The sequence below is a fragment of the Oryctolagus cuniculus genome, chromosome 7, assembly GCF_964237555.1.
Source record: "Oryctolagus cuniculus chromosome 7, mOryCun1.1, whole genome shotgun sequence".
Taxonomy (NCBI): domain Eukaryota; kingdom Metazoa; phylum Chordata; class Mammalia; order Lagomorpha; family Leporidae; genus Oryctolagus; species Oryctolagus cuniculus.
Window position 1 is genome coordinate 94,738,515 of NC_091438.1, and position 20,546 is coordinate 94,759,060.

Below are 20,546 nucleotides of genomic sequence, written 5' to 3' on the forward strand. Positions count from 1 at the left end.
ATGAAGTCTAATTACAGGAGTGATATCCTAATATATTCACAGATTCTGTCAACACTCAATGGATATTTATTTTATGGAATATATATGATAGAGAGGGGAAATCTTTTTTTTTTTTTATCAGATAGAGTTAGACATTTAGAGAGACAGACAGAGAGAAAGGTCTTCCTTCCACTGGTTCACCTCCCAAATGGCCTCCATGGCCAAAGCTATGCCGATCCGAAGCCAGGAGCCTCCTCCTGGTCTCCCACACGGGTGCAGGGGCCCAAGCACCTGGGCCATCCTCCACTGCCCTCCCGGGCCAGAGCAGAGAGCTGGACCAGAAGAGGAGCAGCCGGGACTAGAACCCGGCGCCCATATGGGATGCCAGTGCCGCAGGCAGAGGATTAACCAAGTGAGCCACGGCGCTGGCCCCAGGGAGAGGGAATCTTTATAAGTATCTTGGATTTCTGCCTATTATACTTTGACTTATGCATTCATGTAAATGAAATTCAAAGATATTTTAACAATGATTATTTTGTTGTAAAAAGTTTGACATTTATGCATTCTTTTTCCATAATACACATTTTCTATGAACTAGTCCCCTCGTGCTAGTACTACAATTTAATAGATATAAATTATATTGTATATAAATTGACATTGAAAGACCAGAACTGGGGCCGTCGCTGTGGTGCAGCGGGTTAACTCCCTGGCCTGAAGTGCCGGCATCCCATATGGGCGCCTGTTTGATCCCCAGCTGCTCCACTTCTAATCCAGCTCTCTGCTATGACCTGGGAAAGCAGTAGAAGATGGCTCAAGTCCTTGGGCCCCTGCACTCGTGTGGGAGACCCGGAAGACACTTCTGGCTCCTGGCTTCAGATTGGCACAGCTCTGGCTATTGTGGCCAATTGGGGAGTGAACCAGTGGATGGAAGACCTCTCTTTCTCTTTCTCTCTTTCTCTCTCTCTGCCTCTGCCTCTTCTCTCTCTGTGTAACTCTGACTTTCAAACAAATAAATAAATCTTAAAAAAAAAAGACTAGGACTATAAATATTAGTGAACTCTACCACTCATAAAATAGTTGAAAGCTATTTTCTAAGTTTTATAAGTAATTAAAATGTAACAGCTTTTTATAATTAAAAATTGACAAATAGTAATTGCACATATTTATGTGGTAGGCTGTGACATTTCCATGTGTATATACAATGTCTAACAACAAGATCAGGGTAATGTATCTACTACCTCGGACATTTATCATGTCTTATTGAGAACATTCAAAATCCTTTGTACTAGCTATTTCAGAAGTATACAATTATTATTGTCAACCATGGTTATCCTTCTGTAATATAAAACTTTAGAAATTACTGCTTCTACTCAATCTACCCCAGTACTTGTTCAATATGCTGTTTCTATCTTCCTCCTCCACAGATTCGACAGGCCCTGGTAGCCACTCTTCTATTCTCTATTTCTATGAGATCAACTTTTTAGCTTCCCCATATAAGTGAGAACATTTGAGGTCTTCTGAGTCTGACCTGTTGGTCAAATGACAGAATTTCATTCTTTTTTTATGGCTGAGTAGTATTTTGTTTGTTTTTACATACCCATTTTCTTAATCCTTATCCATCAAGGGACACCTAAGTTGATTCCATGTCTCTCAGTTGATTCCGTGTCCTGACTATTGTGGATAGTGCTATAATAAATTTGCAAATGAGGATGTTTCTTCAAGATACTGATTTTATTTCCTTTAGAAAATGGAAGTATCAGTGGGATTGCCAGATCACAAGGCAGTTCTGTTCCTAGTTTTTTTGTGGAATCTCCATAATGTTTTCCATAAGACATTATGTACCGCTTTACAATTTTCTATTTCCTTAGATATAATTTAACTGAACTGATACGTTCATTATGCTTTAAGAAAATAGTCTCACTGAAACCTTGGAGATTTTCTATTTGCTTACTAATAAATGCATACAATTTAAAAAATCTTCAGTTCTTCTTTTCATATAATTTTCATACTTAGACCTATGCTCTGTTAACTCTTGGAATTAGGTGGTAGCATTCTCCTAGGGACATGAAGAGGGAGTGCTGTTCATAATCGGAAGTGCAGTGTGTTGCTTAGCTACCTATCTTTGTAATTTGAAATATTAGGCATTTCGGTAAGAGGTAGCCCTTAAGCTTTTAAGTGTTTTCTCATGACACATTGCAGTGTTTTATGAATGCTTTTCACCGTTGTATTGGAACTGTTATTGTGAAAGGTTAAAAAGAAAGGGGAATGTATTTAATAGTAGTCAACAGAGCACCTTTACTACATAAAATCAGTCATTTTGTAAGAAGCTGCAGTGGACACAAATGAAATAACAAAATATGCCTTAACATGAAGTTACCTCAAATATAACTATACTACAGAATGTAATAATTATACCAATCTGTCACTTATTATAAGTAAAATCATTGTAGAATGTCTGAAATGTTGTATATGGGAGCTTTTCAAATAACTATATTGTTATACAGTAGCAATATCATTAAACACATACTGAAAAAGCACTTTTTATGTTGCTGTCATGCTATTCATGTTACTTCTTAAACTAGAATATCAAGTACTAAGCAGTATTACTGCAGTGCATCTCCTAATTTGGGAGAGAATAAATGAAAATTCTTGCAGGTGGAATCTTGTAATACAAATTTTTCCTACATATTATCCCCTTTTCTCCAAAATAATTAAAGAAATAGATACCTTTGTAGAAAACATTTTCAAAAGTGTGAATAATTATACAAAAGAGATTGAGTTACCTGTAATTCTAATTCTCTCAGAGAAACAATACAGACTTTGCAGTGTTTCCCTAGTTTGAATATTATAGAAGTAAATATCAATTTCATATTCATATTGCATCTTTATTTTAGCATAAGCATCTTTTCAAATAATTAGAATTGTTTGTAAACCTTTCTTTTTTTTTTTAATTTGAAAGGCAGACAAATGGAGGGCAGTTCCATCTGATAATTTACTCCCAAATACCCACAGTAGACAGAGCTTGGATTAGGCTGAAGCCAGGAACCAAAAACTCAATCTTTTTCTCCCACATGGATGACAGGAACTATTGAGCTATTCCCTGCTGCCTTTCAGGGAGTTGGAGTTGGGAACTTTAAAGCTGGGACTCAAATCTAGACACTGTAATGTGGGTCGCAGGTGTGTTAACTGGTGTCTTAACTCTAGGCCCAATGCCTATCCCTAAATACATTTTCTGACTGATTAATATGCAGATATATACTGTTATCCATACTACTATTATACATATAGATTGTTTCCTGTTTTTTATTATATACATAACCCTGAAAAGAAAATCTTTGTACAAAATCCTTGTCGACATTTCTGAATTTCTTAATGTATATCATGAAAGTGTTACAGATCCTAGGAATGAGAAGAAATAAACATTTTAAAGTCTTTGAACATGTCATTGGATTACTTTTCCTGAAAAATTGACTTATTATTTACTGTTTTTATTTTATAGAGGAAGCATTAGTTAATACGTTGTTTTGTTTGTTTGTTTTTTAGGATTTATTTATTTATTTGAAAGTCAGAGTTGCAGAGAGAGAGGTCTTCCATCCATTGGTTCATTCCCCAAGAGGCTGCAATGGCCAGGGCTGAGCCAGACTGAAGCCAGGAGCCAGGAGCTTCATCTGGGTTTCCCATGTGGGAGACAGGGCCCAAGTTATTGGTCGGTCTTCTGCTGCTCTTCTCAGGCCGTTAGCAAAGAGCTGGATGGAAAGCTGAGCAGCCAGTAAACAAACTGGTGCTCATATGAGCTTTGCACCCTAAGCTACAATGTTAACCCCAGTGTGCTGTTTTTATAGTTAATAAGATTGAAGTTTTTCAAATATTAAAATGTGCCCCATTTTAACTTGCATACTTTAAAATTTGAGTTATGCCTGGACTGATCAGACATATTTCCCATATTAATAGTAATGTTAACAGAATTCTTGTCACAGAAAAGTTAAAATCATGGTTAAGGAGAAATTATGATCAACTTTCTATTAAATGAAAATCACTGTTGAAATAAACCATCCTTAATTATCTGAGATTAGATTAACTGCTTTGCAAATATGCCATAGGTAAAGTGCATTAAGCTCTTGAAAGATGTTCATCTCTCCAGCAGGGAGCAACATTTGATTGCCACTAATTGGTAGATTTAAGAAGGAAAGGAGCCCACTTCAAATCTAGATTGTCCTGGGGAGCAGGAAGTATAGCAGGAAGCTAGGTGAGTTTGTCTCCAGATTCCCCCACAGCAGTTCCTGACCTGGTAACAGGTGAGGTCTGTCTTTCCAGGAAGAATTTAAGGGAGAGCTAAAGGTGAGCAGCATTGCAGCTCTCTTAAGTGAGGAAGGTGACAAAGAACATTCACAAAACTGACCTCTAGAGGACAGTAGAGCAGGAGTTTTATTTTAACAGCTTCATCAGAATCCAGTGCCAAGTACAGGTTGAGTGTGACAGGTGGCTGTGAAGTCCTTACTTTGTGGGGCTTGATTTTTCATTCTGGGAGGGTCAGTGAGATTATCTTGACAGACCTCTACCACCCCACAGAAGTTCATGGTAGACAAGGCTTTTGATCAGCTGCCCTTTATGCTATTCTTGTTTATAATAATGTTGGAGAAACCTGAAGCTCTAAGTGTATAAATGGGAACTGTTTCTGTTTTCCTATGATGAAAAGGATCAGGGTTCTTCTTTCCACATAGATTGTCACCTGAGTGGATGTATTCCATAGCTTTTGATGCATTAAAAAAAAAAACTATAAAACTAAATGACTTAAAGTATCAGCCATTTATTTAGCTCCTATTGTGCAGCTTGGCAACTCATTTGGGTTCAGCTTTAAATGAGTTAGGTGGCCTCATGGAGGTTGGCTGGTTTTTGACTGAGGGGACTTCTGTTCTTCCCCATATAATGTTTCTTCCTCCAGAAGCTTGGGCTTTTTCTCATGGTGGTGGCAGAGGTCTGAGTGAAAGCGGAAGTACACAGAGCCTCTTGAGACTACACTTGGAACTGTGGCATTATTGACTTGCATTATTGACTTGGCCCAAGGAAGTCCTACAAGCTGATTTAAGGGGTTGGGGAATAAACTCCACCTCTTGATGAAAATAGTTTTAAAGCTGCCTTGCAAAGGGTATGGACACAGGGAAGTGTGGAAAATTGGGGCCAAATTTGCCACCAATCTAACACAACTGGGTGACTGAAGGATTTGGAGGTGTGCTCAGAACACTATGTTCCTCATCAATGGGAGTTTTAATGTTGTTATCATAAAATAATGTCACCCAAATCCCTTTTTAACTCATCCTGTTGTCTTGGTGTATTATTTCCTTTTCTCTTTATACCATTATTTTATTTTCATTGCTTATTCAACTTTGTTAGAATTCATGCCAAATACATTTTTTCTGAAATTATCTTTTGGTTCCTTATTGAATTCTATTCAGACATATCTCCTCTGCTTCTTCAGCACGTAATTTCTCTCTCCTTTGTTTATTTTTCCTTTTTCTTTAGACGCTGTTGATTATCTTATCTGCCAGCAGAATGTGTGGCTGCTGCTCACTTCCCTCTTAGGGTTGAATGCCTTCCTAACTCTATATCTGAGGAACAGATTATTTTATGGTTCCCAGTGATGCAGGATGTCATCAAATGTGACTTTGTTGAACTAAACTAAGATCATCTTATGCCATGTATGTTTGGTTTGGGAACACTTTAAAATGGTGAAGTATATGGAAAACCTGTATTTATTAACATGAACTACTAGAAGGATTTTCCTGTATTTTTGTTCTCTGCAGAGTTTTTCTTGTGGATGTTGAACCTCCTCTTGTCTGCTTTACTGGGAATTGCATTTAATGAATGTACAAAGAGATGTGCCACTGGGGAGTGGGAATGACCAATAGAACTCTGGCTGCCTCATAGTGCCATCCTTCCACTACATAAACACATTGTCTCTTAAACAGCTGGTGGAAAGAGAAAGCAAAGTTAAGTTCCCTTCTCAGCTGGTAGAATTATTATGTTTCACAGAGCAGAGCATTCATCTGCCTGGGTTGTACCAATCAGAAAACTGGATTTTGCAGGGTGGGCATTTGGCGCAGCGGTTAAAATGCCACTTGGGATGCCTGCATTTAAGTCCTGGATCCACTTCCAATTCAAACTTTCTTCTAATGTGTACCCAGGGAGGCAGCTGGTGATGGTCCAACTAGTAGAATCCATGCCACCCCAAGGAGAGATCCAGATGGAGTTCTGGGCTTCTGGCTTCAGCCTGGCCCAGTCCTGGCTATTGTGGACGTTTGAGAAGTGAACCAATGGATGGAAGATTTTTCTCAGTTTCTCTCTCTCTCTCCTCTCCCTTCTCTCCTCTTTCCAGTGTCCTTTCTCTCTCCCCTCCCTTCTCTCCTCTCTCCAGTGTCATTTCTCTCTCCCTCTTTTCCTCCCTCCTTTACTCCTTCCATCCCTCTCCTTTGCAAATTAAAAAGTGTTAAGTGCTACTAAAAAAAAAAAAAGAAAGAAAGAAAATTAATTGAGTCCACCGTTAATTTGTTTCTAGACCTGTTTCTGAAACTCAGATAGTGAAACAGATTTCTCATCAGAGGTTAGCTTAATTCTGGTGGAGGTGCTGTTGCCTTTGTATGGACAGTGATGAGAAGATAGGGAGAGCTGCACTGGGGGATTCTAATCATATGCCCTCTTAAACTGAGTCTAAATTATGTTTAATTAGTAATGCATTTTGTATTTTTTTTGGTACTCAAAAAAAGATCTGATGAGTGTACAACAAAGAAACACAACAGTTGCAAATAGCATTTTTGAAAGGCCAAGATCTGCTGCTTTTGTTATCTTATGCAGTATTATAATGTGAATTAATATACTATCCTATTATAGTTGTGAAATAATTGTGTGTATATGTGTGTGTGTGTGTGTGTGTAATCTTTCATTATTATTTATGAAGTTTGCTGTTGAGAACTACGGCTCTAGTGCTTTGCTTTTATCTTTGACCCTCATCTGGCCATTGGTAGTCTCGATGTGGCATGCATGCCTCCTGTTCAGGAGGTTAAAGGACCAGAAAGTGGTGCCTCCAGAATTCTCTGAGCCAGCCAGCTGGCCCTAGGAATGACAGATCACAAAGCGGCTAGGGCTAATTGCTGCATCTTTGGAGAAATGGTAGTTACTTTCAAAGGTGGTGTTTTTTTCCTTAGTTGTCTTATCTCTGGCAAGTGTTGCTGGCTGTTAAGTTTAAAACCTAATGGTAGAATTACAAACTCAGGGAATCCATTTCATCAGAAAGTTAACTTGAGTTCCTAAAGCTGTAGAAATGAGACTTAATATTAACTACTTGATTGTTATGTACTTTAATGAGTAATAGAGCTTAAATGATCTTCACTTTTTTTTTAATATAACTTGGTTTAAACACTTTCTGGACTCTTTTAGCACTGATGGTCATTAATTTGATTTATAAAACAATTGTCTATAGCCTGTTATCCCCAGTTAAGAGTTTAATGCCACATTTTAACAATATTTATTTCACTTTTCTTCTGTAATAATATAGTTGTGGGGGGAGGGGTTGGGTGGGGGGGGTCAGAATCGTTTGTCCTTAACCAGGAAGTTAGTGCTCATGAATTGGGCACCCAGGGAACATCTGCAGGGTGTCCTGTAACAGTGTGCTGCTACTAGTTACAAATAGTGCTGATCTTTTCCCAGTTTGTGGAAAAATAATTTTTAGGCTTAAGCTATTTTTGACCCTTTTATATCACTATTAGAAAATAAGTGGGACAAAACCCAGTAGTAGTCAGTCATGTTTAGTGCACCTGCTTGTTTTTTCTTTTCTTTTTTTTTTTTTTACTTTTATTTAATGAATATAAATTTCCAAAGTACAGCTTATGGATTATAATGACTTCCCCCCCCCATAACGTCCCTCCCACCCGCAGCCCTCCCCTTTCCCACTCCCTCTCCCCTTCCATTCACATCAAGATTCATTTTCATTTCTCTTTATATACAGAAGATCAGTTTAACATACATTAAGTAAAGATTTCAACAGTTTGCTCCCACACAGAAACATAAAGTGAAAAATACTGTTTTGAGTACTAGTTATAGCATTAAATCTCAGTGTACAGCACACTAAGGACAGAGATCCTACATGAGGAGTAAGTGCACAGTGACTCCTGTTGTTGACTTAACAAATTGACACTCCTGTTTATGGCATCAGTAATCACCCTAGGCTCTTGTCATGAGCTGCCAAGGCTATGGAAGCCCCCTGAGTTCACCGACTCTGATCATATTTAGACAAGGCCATGGTCAAAGTGGAAGTTCTCTCCTCCCTTCAGAGAAAGGTACCTCCTTCTTGGATGACCCGTTCTTTCCACTGGGATCTCACTCGCGGGGATCTTTCATTTAGTTTTTTTTTTTTTCCCCCCAGAGTGTCTTGGCTTTCCATGCCTGAAATAGTCTCATGGGCTTTTCAGCCAGATCCGCATGCCTTAAGGGCTGATTATGAGGCCAGAGTGCTGTTTAGGACATCTGCCATTCTACGGGTCTGCTGTGTATCTCACTTCCCATGTTGGATCATTCTCTCCCTTTTTTATTCTATCAGCTAGTATTCGCAGACACTAGTCATGTTTATGTGATCCCTTTGGTTCTTATTCCTATCATTATGATCAATTGTGAACAGAAATTGATCACTGGGACTAGTGAGATGGCATTGGTACATGCCACCTTGATGGTATTGAATTGGAATCCCCTGGTATGACCCTTTTATATTCACTATTAGAAAATAAGTGGGACAAAACCCAGTAGTAGTCAGTCATGTTTAGTGCACCTGCTTGTTTTTTCATTGATATATGCTTGTGATATTTGTATTTACATTACTTATTTCTAATGTAACTATGTTTAATGTTAGTCTGGAATTCTTACTATAATTAAATCATAACGTTTCACAGTTGTACAAAGAGCACTGAGACTTCCAAGAGTTTTGCTGTTTAATTGGTTTGAAAACTGCTGAATTGATCATCTAGTAAGACAGAGAGCAGGAATTTTTATCATCATCATTATGTGTGTAGTCAGAAGCCATTGCAGACCTTTGATGGGAAGTAACACAAGGAAAATCAGATTTCATATAATGGAGCAATATTTGGGGGAGTTTTCTGGAAGAGGAGAGGTAGAGAGTGAAAATGGGTATAGAAATGAAGATAGAATACAACCTTGGCAAATGATATTGTTAGCTCAGATCATATCAAGCATTTGATTAGAAGTTCCTATAATTCTAGCATCATGATTCAAATTAAAATATTAGGGACCGATGCTGTGGAATAGTAGGTTAAGCCTTCACCTGCAGCACCAGCATCTCAATGGGCACCGGATTGAGTCCCGGCTGCTCTACTCTCAATCCAGCTTCCTTCTGATGGCCTGGGAAATCAGCAAAAGATGACCCAACTGCTTGGGCCCCTGCACCCATAGGGAGACCTGGAAAAAGCTCCTGGCTCTGGCTTTGGATTGGCCCAGCTCCAGCTGTTGCAGCCATTTGGGGAGTAAGCCAGTGGATTTAAGGCCTCTCTCTCTGTCTCTGTCTTTCTGTCTGTAACTCTACCTCTTAAATGAATAAATAAACCTTCTAAAAAATTAAAATATTAAGGTAGCTTTCTTTAGTTTAACAAGTTAATTTTGCGTTGATGAAAGTTAGACATAGTAACTAAAGCAAATTTTAGATTACAGTTTCTCTTTTTAATCTACTTTCAAATATGATTCTTCTATCATAAATATTCTTAGAATCTTGAACAATAATTCGGTAAGTATATTCCTAAAGAGATCATAGTCACAAGTCTATAGATACTGGAGCACAATGTAACTGTTGAAATGGAGAAGATGGGTCCTTGCTGAATAAGAAAACATTCAAGGCATTTGGCTGGGGGATAGGAGTGAAATAAGGGATGCAAAATGGACTCAGGCTTGGGCTCCAGGAATTTTTCAGGGATATGAATGGTAAAACAAATTCAATGTTAGTAGTAACAGTAGAAGAAATTATATATCGGGTGCCAAGAAAATAATATAACAGCTTGAAAAAATCTAAAGGAGTTGGTATTTGAGTTAGTTACTTTTGAATAGACAAAATGGGATAAAGAGCATTCTGCCTCAAGGAAGAAATACAGCCAAAGGCACTGGCCCCTAACACAAATATTTGTTGGGTAATTTAATAAATGGAATTGGGTAGCATTTGTTTTTCTGTTGATTTATTTGGTATGACACATTGAATGTCTCCTGTGTGCCTGCTACTGTGGCAGGTAGTTATGGGATATAACAAGATGAATTTGAAAGAGTTATAATCCAGTAGGAGAGATGGATAAAACTGACAAATGAATATACAAATTCAAAGTGAGGAGGATGATTAAGTTACTGAGTAACTTAATAAGGAAATCTGGTTGGATTGGATAGTCAGAGAAGGCCCCTTTGAGAAAACTAAATATAAGCTGAAGGGGATCTTTGTTAGAATCTGATATACCCTGTGGGATATATATCCTGTTGGAAGCCTTTACCATTGTTGTTATTCTAGTACATATAATCTGGCTAAATTAAAAACACAACCTGTGAAATTTCTCTTTTTCATCAGTTTTTGCTTTATTGATTACTGAATTATAAACCTATTGTTACTTTTGTTTTGCAGAAACCAAAGTTGAAAGATTGGCATCCTCCTGGAGGTTTTATTCTTGGATTATGGGCACTCATTATCATGGTTTTCTTCAAAACTTATGGAATCAAGCATATGAAGTTCATTTTTTAGACTTTGATAGATGAAGAAGAAAGCATGGAAGACTACAACCTTGGATAAAAATTTCTGTCATATGATTTTAAAGATACAATTCTCTTTGCATGAATTGGAGAAAACTATAAAGAAACTAAATTTAAATAAGCTGTTGATAACTAAAAGAAAAATAATTGTTAATGCAGTTGCTTAATGGCACCAATTATATTTCAACTTTATTTTGTGTGTTATAAAAACAACTGGGGCAGAGAAATGGGAATGTACTGATTGATTTTTTTAGAATAACAATTTCCCTATATCTCCTGTTTATTCAAAAAAGAAAAAATTGTGAAGTCATGAAATTCTGATAGAAGCAACTTTTTAAATAATTTCTTATGTGTCCTCCTGGTCTTTTTATTTTGCACTTATTTTCCCCAAGTGGAGATCATACAGGAAACCACTTTTATAATTTATCCTTTTTCATTTTACTATATATAATGTTTCCCTTTCATTGGATATTCAAGAAAGCCTTGTGAACTGCTGCATAATACCTGTTATATGAGTGTGTAGTCCTTTATTTGACAGCCTTAGACTGTTGGACTACTGACCTTGTTCCCGAAGTTTTCCTTTGATTGATTCTTTAATGTATGAACCTATTAACATGTTACTTTCAGTCACTCATAGAATTCTGTAGCTTTAATTATAAGATTAACAAATTGATTTCTTAATCTATGTCACTGACAGTCTCCAGTACCTTGTTTGTGGTCAGTGTATCTGTGACTTTGTAGCTGTTGGGAATTTTACATATTGATTGCTCAACAGAAGCATACTCCATTATTTTTGACTTCTAAGTGTTATAATCTTTCAGAATTGGTCACCTCCTTCTCAGTTTCTCACTTGAAACAGACATCCAGCAAAAACTTTTATTTCATTTTGTTTAAGATAAATCTTGCCTACTGGCAGGATCTGTACTTTGCCTGAAAACAATCCCATAAAATGGGTGACCTACTTAACTCTGTCTTCACATTTTTTTTTTTTTTTTTTTTTTTGACAGGCAGAGTGGACAGTGAGAGAGAGAGACAGAGAGAAAGGTCTTCCTTTTGCCGTTGGTTCACCCTCCAATGGCTGCCGCGGCCAGCACGCTGCGGCCGGCGCACCGCGCTGATCCGATGGCAGGAGCCAGGAGCCAGGAGCCAGGTGCTTTTCCTGGTCTCCCATGGGGTGCAGGGCCCGAGCACCTGGGCCATCCTCCACTGCACTCCCTGGCCACAGCAGAGAGCTGGCCTGGAAGAGGGGCAACCGGGACAGAATCCGGCGCCCCAACCGGGACTAGAACCCGGTGTGCCGGCGCCGCTAGGCGGAGGATTAGCCTAGTGAGCTGCGTGTCTTCACATTTGACTAATGGGTTACACAGGCATTAAGTCCTTTCAATTTTTAAGCCTAACAGCCAGCTTCACATCTTTCCCATGGATATGTTATTGAGATTCTGCTTTCTGATTGTGATTTCTTTTTAAATTTTTGCATGTGAAGAGGGAAAGGGCTGAATGCTCAGTTCTCTTGTCTCGAGGAAAACCTTTATATGTGTTTTACCTATTTTATCCAAGAACTTATGTGTTCATCTTTATTCATTGTGGTTATCTGTCTTATAATGGTAGATAACGTCAAGAACAACTCATCCACCACCGTAAAAGCTCCTAAAAGCAATATTACTTAGAATTTCCCTTTTTTTTTAAAACTAAATGGACTTTTATTTGTTTTAAAATCATTAATCATTCAAAGCTAAAAAAGTGTACTTTTTTTTTTTTTAAACTTTAACATTGATTACAGGATGAATGCCTCTGGTTATATTAACAATGGAGTTAATTTCCTTTGCTCTAGATAGTGTTCTATTTTTCCACAGAAACTTTTCATTTAAGGTGTAGAAACTTCATTCATTTAGTAAATAATTTGTTTTCCTTTTAGCACTTAAAATATTGTCCTTTAATAACATGCAAAATGGTCAGACTTTTTCACAGACGAGGGATTGAATATGTGTATCTCCCTTAGAGCGAATGATAGAGGCTTTCATTAGTTCTAAATCTTCACTTGAATTATTTATTTTATTGGTGTACCATACAAGAAGATAATGTGCATTTTCCACCAACTTTTTGAAGATCTCATGTAAATGAAGCAAGACAACTTTATCTGATTGTATAGGGGAGAATTTTTTTGTACCTATTTGAATAGCCTGGTCACAGTAGCATTAACAGACAAAAAGACTGGCCATGTCATCTTCCAGTCACTTACTTAAGGTCGTGAATACTATGGTGGAGTGGAGCGATTTAGAGAAGTAAAGGAATTATGATTTTCATGAGCCAAAGTGATTTAGCTAGAATAAAATGAAGCATACCCTGATGGTAAAGACTGTTGGAAAGTAAAAGAATTCCTCCTTCGAGGTTGTTAGAAGGTGCCTTTCTTACTTAAAACCAAACTGGGAAAAGTAATACTGGATATAATATACAGGATTAATTTTGCCTAGGCAGGACTTCAAAGGGCAATTATTTTTTCTCTGTTTCATTATTGAATTTTCAGAATATAGTTAAAGCAAAAGGCTTAAAATATGTTAAATGTTTAGCCCATGACCATAATCTTTTCACATAAGGTATATTCTGTCTTCAGTAATAAGCAAATCCTCTGCACGGGAATATTTTAAGTGCAATTAAATGGCCTAGAGTTTAAATGATTACATAAAAGCACATCATTAAATGCATTCTGCTGGAGTCACAGTGAGCTAAACAATGGGAAGATGTTTGCTTTTTTGCCTTTGTCAGTGTTGTGCTGAGGATCTGATGAGATAATGTTATGACTAAACACTTTGGAAATCAGAAATACATGCTGATATTATATCCGTGTGGGAAGATGCCTGGGGCGGGGGGGGGGGGTTAACGGTGATAGTGTCCCTCTTCATGTAGCACTTCTTTAGCTTTCTAAGCCACTCAATGTGTCTCTTGTTCTTCTCGGTATTCTTTTTCTCCTCCTCAATGGTATCCTTCAGGGAGACAAGATGTGTATAAATGGACCCCAGAAAACCTGTTCTGACATTTCAGAGAGGGACAAGGTGTAATGATACCATCCTGCAAAGGCAATCTGAAGGCAAACAAGAAACCCAATGATATGGATTTTAAAATTACAAAAGATATTCATTTGCAGCTTATGAAAGGAAAATGTAGTTTGCATGCAAAGCTGATTACAATGGATCAAGGAAAATTAGAATTAAAAACAAAAATAATGCATGTATTTATGGTTTCAATTTTTATATATTCTCAGCTGCTTGGAAATGATGACTCCCACGACAAGCATAACTTAGCTTGTTTCTGCTTACTGAGTATTTTCTACTATGGTATATATTGATAACACTTCTTCCATTATGTATGTTCTATAGCAGAGTTACAGTTACTGTGGGAATCATCATTTGAAATTTCGACTCATGTTTCCAAAATATTCACAACAAATATTGTATTAACATAGAACGTTTTTTGGTGGATTTTACCAAAATTAGTCCCATCTGTAGTAGACACTGTTTTAACTTAAGAAATATTTTATAAGCATACTATAAGGTATGGCTATAAGATAATGAGATCTGTGTCCATTTTTGCTTCTTGGAATCAACTTTATTGTTTCATTGTCACATCTCAAACTTCAGAGCATTTGCCACAAAGAAAGTGGTTTTGTTGCTACTTTCCCTACCTACACATGTACCTGCTGCTTAAATTGGAAAACTTTTCAGTTCATGGCCAACACATCTTGGTGATAATCAGGCTGGTTTTTTTTGGGGGGGGGAGAGGGAGAGAGGAGAGGGTTAGGGGTACAAAAATTTATTGTTGTAGAAATGTATTATAAGCTATTTGGCTAGATTTAACTTTGTCAACTATAGGATAATGGGATTGATATAAATGGAGGTGTAACCAAGAAATAGGCTATTAAAAATTCATGAACTCCAAATATGGAAAGATTATACTGTCATTTTTGTCTTACCTATGCTGCTTGCGGTCTCAGAGTCAAGAAAACTTTCAGATTTGCCTGTGTCATAGAGTCTGCTTGTGGCAGCCCTAGGATATGATCCACATTCAGTTCTGGCTGTGCTAGAAGTTCAGGGACAGTGGCATGAGGATGTAGAGGTAAATTTCGTACATTACAGCAGGCAGTATGTCCTGTTTAGGACATGGCCAATGTTTTGTTCATCGCTGAGTGGGAACCTACCTTCCTACCTACCTTCCTGTCTTGCTTTAACCTTTATTCAGGGCTGCTTGCTTCTTCAAGAGTGTTAGCTTTACTTCTCCTAGATTGAACAATTCACTTCTGTTCTTAGCAAACAACATTTTTGTATGACAGTTTATTTTCATTTTTGTTCAGTGTTATCCAACAATTCCGCTCCAGACTTTTTTGCCTTTCCTGGATTTTTTTTTCCTGTTTTAGCTGTAGTTTTCTAATGTCTCTATAGCCTATAGCTTGGTACATCCTCATTCCCAAACCCCAAAAGTCTGGATAATAATCCTGGTTCCCAAAGAGTGGATTCTGTACTTCAGGAAGAAACCTCTCTTTTCCCAGTGTTGGAACTTTTTAAGTTTCAAATGATAAAAACTCATGTAGAGCAAAGGCAGTCCAACAGGGAATTCGCTGCAGAGGTATTATGTTACCTCATGTAAAATTCTTGTGGGACTGGGCTTGGTCTGCACCTCTTCAGGAGTTGAAATGTCACCTGGATTCTTTTCATTCTGCCTTGATCCCTCCTGGAAACTGTCTTTTTGCGTCGTGTGGCTGGTGACTGCAGAGCCTCAGAGCTCATTCTTCTACCATGAGAACAATTACTGTCTTCCTTTAATCCCAGTTACAAAATCTTGTGGAAGAACCAATTTACCTCATACTTTGTCAGATGGCCAAGGACTTGTAAGCACATAAAGATCTCTGTTGACATGGGGAAGAGAGAGAGAACAGGAGCTAGGCAGTCACTCTTACTTTCTTCTAATTTGCTATTCAACAGGTGGCCCTGTAAATCCCAGCATCTGTAGCATCATCTAAAACTCTTTAAAATGCAGACTGCCAGGCCCCATCTGTGAATGAGAATCTGCATTTTAACCATATTCCCATGTAATTTGAATGCATTTGAAAGTAGGAGGAACATGGATCTATTATACCTTCCTAGACTCAATAGTTCAATTTTATCTCCTAAAAAGAGATTTTAAAAGAAGATTGAAAACACTCGTTTGTACAACAAAACAGCCATGGGTAGCATATTTTATATGTTAATTTACTCAGGCATCATTACCAGCTTCTACTCAGACCTTTTAAGACTATGTACCCTTCTCATTTTTTTTGTTGTTGTTGTTCCTTCTGAGACTTATTCAAAATGTGATAAATACTTAAAACAGGCATCTGGTTAGCATTTATTGTGTGTAGTGTCTGCAACTTCTTCGATACTTCAAGAGGTGAGGGTAAATTCCTCTCCCCTTGAATGTGGGCTGATATTAGTAACTTAGTTTGATAAGTGAAATATGACAGAATAAGACTGCATGATTTCAGAGGGTAGGCCATACAAGGAGATAGAGCATCTGCCTTACTCTTTCTCAGCATACTGCTCTTGGAATGCAGCCACCATCCCCAGATGAAGCCCAACCCACCTGGAGAAGGCACGTTTGGAGGACAGCCCAGTGATGTAAGAGCCAGCATCAGGCTCCATGGATGCAAGAGGAGATTCCTGACTTCCTGACTGCAGCCACAAGGGAGGTTCCTAAGTGTGAACCACTTGGAAGATCCCCAGAAGTGTGAGAGGTAATAATGACAGAAAGGGTTATTTGCCCCACTGGTATAGAGTGGTTTGTTGTAACACTCTTAATGTGTTGCCTACTCTAGATGCTAGCAATGTGGCATAGTAGGTTAAGCTGCTGTGACTCTGGCATCCCTTAGGGGAGCAGTGTGAGTCCCGGCTCTTCTGCTTTTGATCCAGCTCCCTGCTAATACACCTGGGAAAGCAGCGAAGATGTCCCAAGTACTTGGGCTCCTGGATGGAATTCCTGACTCCCAACTTTGGCAGGTCCAACCCAGCCATTGTGGTCATCTGGAAAGTGAACCAGTGGATGGAAGATCCATTCCTCCATCAATGTTGCTCTGCATTTCAAATAAATAAAATAATTTTTTTTTGAAAAAATGTGTTTCCACTGTAGTAGATGCTTATGAGTGAATATAAACACGATTGTTCCTAAAAAGTCACAAATTGATTCTAGAAAGACATATATGAAAAAAGAACTTAGCAGGAAATGACAAGTGCCATTTAAGAGGTATATGATAGGGGCTGGCACTGTGGCTAAGCCTCTGCCTGAGGTTCCTGCATCCCATTTGGGCACCGATTCGTGTCCTGGCTGCTCCTCTTCTGATCCAGCTCTCTGCTGTGGCCTGGAAAAGCAGTGGAAGGTGGCCCAAGTCCTTGGGCCCCTGCACCCACGTGGGAGACCCGGTGGAGGCTCCTGCCTCCTGGTTTTGGATCATCTCAGCTCCTGCAGTGGCAGCCATTTGGTGAGTGAACCAGCAGAAGGAAGACCTCTCTGTCCCTCTCAGTGTGTAACTCTACCTCCCAAATAAATAAATAATAAATCTTTTTTAAAAATGGATAGGAAGTTTAAAGAGAAACTGCTTTTTAATAATTTCTATGTACATGAAAGTTACCAATATTTATTAGTGAAGGGTCAGAGAGCATGTGTAGTTGGAAGTGAAATTTGAATGATGGTTTAAAGACAACCAAATTATATTTATTTTTTCCCTTCTCCATTTTCTGCCATTGTTTCAATTTTTTTCAATTTTCTTGTCCCTCCAACTCAGTTCTTCCTATCATCATAAAGCTTTGCTTTGTAATCGGAAAATTAAATTAGGAAAGATAACCAGTTTGACTTCCAGCTCTATCTTCTACATAATTACGTCTTATTTTCTCCCATCCCACCTCTACCCTTCTGCTTTGGACTCAAAGGAGTGGACAACCCTCCAGCTATAGTCACTGGTCCCGTTCCTTCTTCTGGAATCTTATCACTGATATACAATCATCTCATTTCTTCCATCAATTTCTTCTTTGCATAGAACTGCTTTCCCTTATATTTTATGATGTTTAAATCTTCATCTTAAAATTAAAAAAAAAAAACCCATGTTCTCTTCTGAATGCTTTGCAGGGCTCTGTTCTACTTTGTTTCAAAGCTATTATTTTAAATGAGGGGGCCAGGTTCACTGCCTGAGCCTTCCTGCCTTGCCTTCATTGTGAACACTCTGCAATTTAGCTTCGCTCCTACCACTCCCCTGAAGCTATTCTCTTTGCTGATAACAGCGACTCTCTCTTTGCCAAATATAATGTAAAATTTTCTTTCTATCCTTTCCACTTTTGTTTTATTCATTTTTAATTTACTTGAAAGGCAGGCAGACAGAAACAGAAAGAGTTCATCCATACTGGTTCACTTCCAAATTGCCTGCAAGAGCAGGACTGGGCCAGGTTTAAACCAGGAGCCTGGTTCTCAATCTGTGTCTCCCATGTGGGTGGCAGGGAAAGCCACCACTTGAGCCATCACTTCCTGCCTCTCACAGTGTGCATTAGCAGGAAGTTAGAGTTGGAAACGGAGCCAGGATTCAACATCAGTCACTTCAGTATGGTACATGAGCACAAAGCACTCACAACAAATCCCACTTTTAGAAAAACTTCCCTCTCCAAGGGGCTGGCGCCTCAGCGTACTAGGTTAATCCTCCGCCTGCGGCCCTGGCATTCCATATGGACACCGGGTTTTAGTCCTGGTTGCTCCTCTTCCAGACCAGCTCTCTACTGTGGCCTGGGAGTGCAGTGGAGGATGGCTCAGGTGCTTGGGCCCCTGCACCCGTGTGGGAGACGCGGAGGAAGCTCCTGGCTCCTGGCTCCTGGCTCCTGGCTGCTGCCTTTGGAATGGCACAGTTCCAGTCATTGCAGCCATTTGGGGAAGTGAACCAATGGAAGGAAGACCTTTCTCTCTCTCACTGTCTGTAACTCTACCTGTCAAATAAATAAACATCTTAAAAAAAAAAAAAAAAAAAAAGAAAGAAAAACTTCCCTCTCCAGAAAGCAGACATTCAGCCTAGTAGCTAAAATGCCCACATCTCACAGTGGAGTGCCTGGGTTCAGTTCTTGACTCCAGCTTCCTGCAAATGCAGATACTGGGAAGCAGCACTGATTGGCTCCTGCTACCCAAGTGGGAGACACATTGAGTTCCCAGCTCTTGGCTTCAGCCCTGTGGTTGTCTCAAGCATTGTGGGATGACCAGCAGTTGCAGACTCCCTGTCTGACTTTGTATCTATCTGTCTCTTAAATAGATTAACTTAAAAGAATATTTCCCCTGCCTTCATGATCTTGGTATCTTCCTAGTTTTTCTGCACTTAGCACCTCCTTTCCAGTCTTCCAAGTGCTTCTGTTCAGTAGCCCACTCCAGATATTCTGCAGTTATTTTCCAAACTTCAAATTCTGCACTCTCTTTGGATATGCTCTTCCTGATCTATGATTTCCACATTTGTTTTGCATCATTGGCAGCCAACTTTCCTTAAAAAAAATTTTTTTTTAAAATTTATTTGAAAGAGTTACACAGAGAAGGAGAGGCAGAAAGAGACAGAGAGATCTTCTATCTCCTGGTTCACTTCCCAGATGACCGCAACGCCCGGAGCTGCATTGATCTGAAGCCAGGAGCCAGGAGATTCTTCTGGGTCTCCCATGTGGGTGCAGGGTCCCAAGCACTTGAGCCTTCTGCCACTGTTTTCCCAGGCCATAGCAGAGAGCTGGATCAAAAGTGGAGCAGCCAGGACTTGAACCGGCACCCATATAGGTACTCTTCTTTTTCTATTTTCTTTTTTCTATTCCAAACCTTCTCTGAATGGTCACAGATTGTGAAGGTGTATGTCCTATGCAATGCTACCATAGAATATTCACTGCAGTGGAGGTTCTTATCAGGTGGATAAAATGACATGCTCTGTAGATGTCAGCTTCTTTTCCCAGCCATCCTGGTGATTGCTCAGTGGACTCCTGAAAAGTGGTTATGGTGCAAGGATAGGAAATATGTTTGGACTGGGCAACTTGGACTTCCCCTCACCAATACTTGACCTGGCTAATGCTATTACTGAGTACCCAAGCTGCCAACTGCAGATAACACTGAAACCCACCCACCAACTATACGGTGCCTCCATTTTGTAGGAGTCAATCACTCAACTAGTGTTAGGTTTATGACATTGTTCGCTTTGTTCAGAAGGGTAGGTAGAAACACATCCTCACTGGCATAGACATATTCTGGGTGTGGATTTGAATTATCTACATTATGTGTGGACTCACAGATACCTTGCTCACCATCATGGCATTCTTCTCAGTACCGAGTCTGATCAAAGAATTCATTTCATTGCATGGGAAGTGCAGCAATGAGCCTAGACTCAAGGAATTAACTGAACTTATCATATATTCCATAACCTAGAAGTAGCTGACCTAATTGAAGATGGAATGCCTTACTGAAGACTCAATTATGTCACCTGTTGAGACTCTGAAAGGAGAGGGTTCTGTTTTGCAGGGTGCAGATAGTCACTGCATGGTATGGTTTTCCCCATAGCCAGATGCATAGATCTGGGAACAAGGAAGCAAATGTAGGGGTTCTGACCCTATTACATCATGGGTGTTTGCTTATTCTATCTGGGGACTTAGAGCTTTGCTAGTTTGGAAGTCTTAGCCTCCAACGGAGGAATGCATTCATCAAAGGCAAAATCAAATGGAATTTGATTCCACTGCATTTGAAGGAAAGATTGCCATCTGATCTTTACAGGC

The 20,546-nt window shown here is 39.0% G+C and overlaps 1 protein-coding gene across 5 annotated transcripts in view; it reads left to right on the forward strand.

Annotated features, from left to right (window-relative positions):
- Window positions 1-20,546, forward strand: part of PIGK (phosphatidylinositol glycan anchor biosynthesis class K) — a 184,559-nt gene that overhangs the window by 137,299 nt on the left and 26,714 nt on the right. For 2 of the 5 annotated variants that reach the window (XR_011390649.1, XR_011390650.1), the window contains exon 11: window positions 16,319-16,519. The exons of 1 other annotated variant lie outside the window; for it this stretch is intronic. Coding sequence is in view for 2 of the 4 variants with exons in the window: in XM_051856345.2 (XP_051712305.1) it covers window positions 10,634-10,750 (117 nt within the window). In the remaining 2 variants the exon portion in view is untranslated. Of the gene's footprint in view, window positions 1-10,633; window positions 14,693-16,318; window positions 18,798-20,546 lie in introns of those variants that run through there. 2 more of the 5 variants (XM_051856345.2, XM_051856342.2) reach the window with 2 other exon arrangements.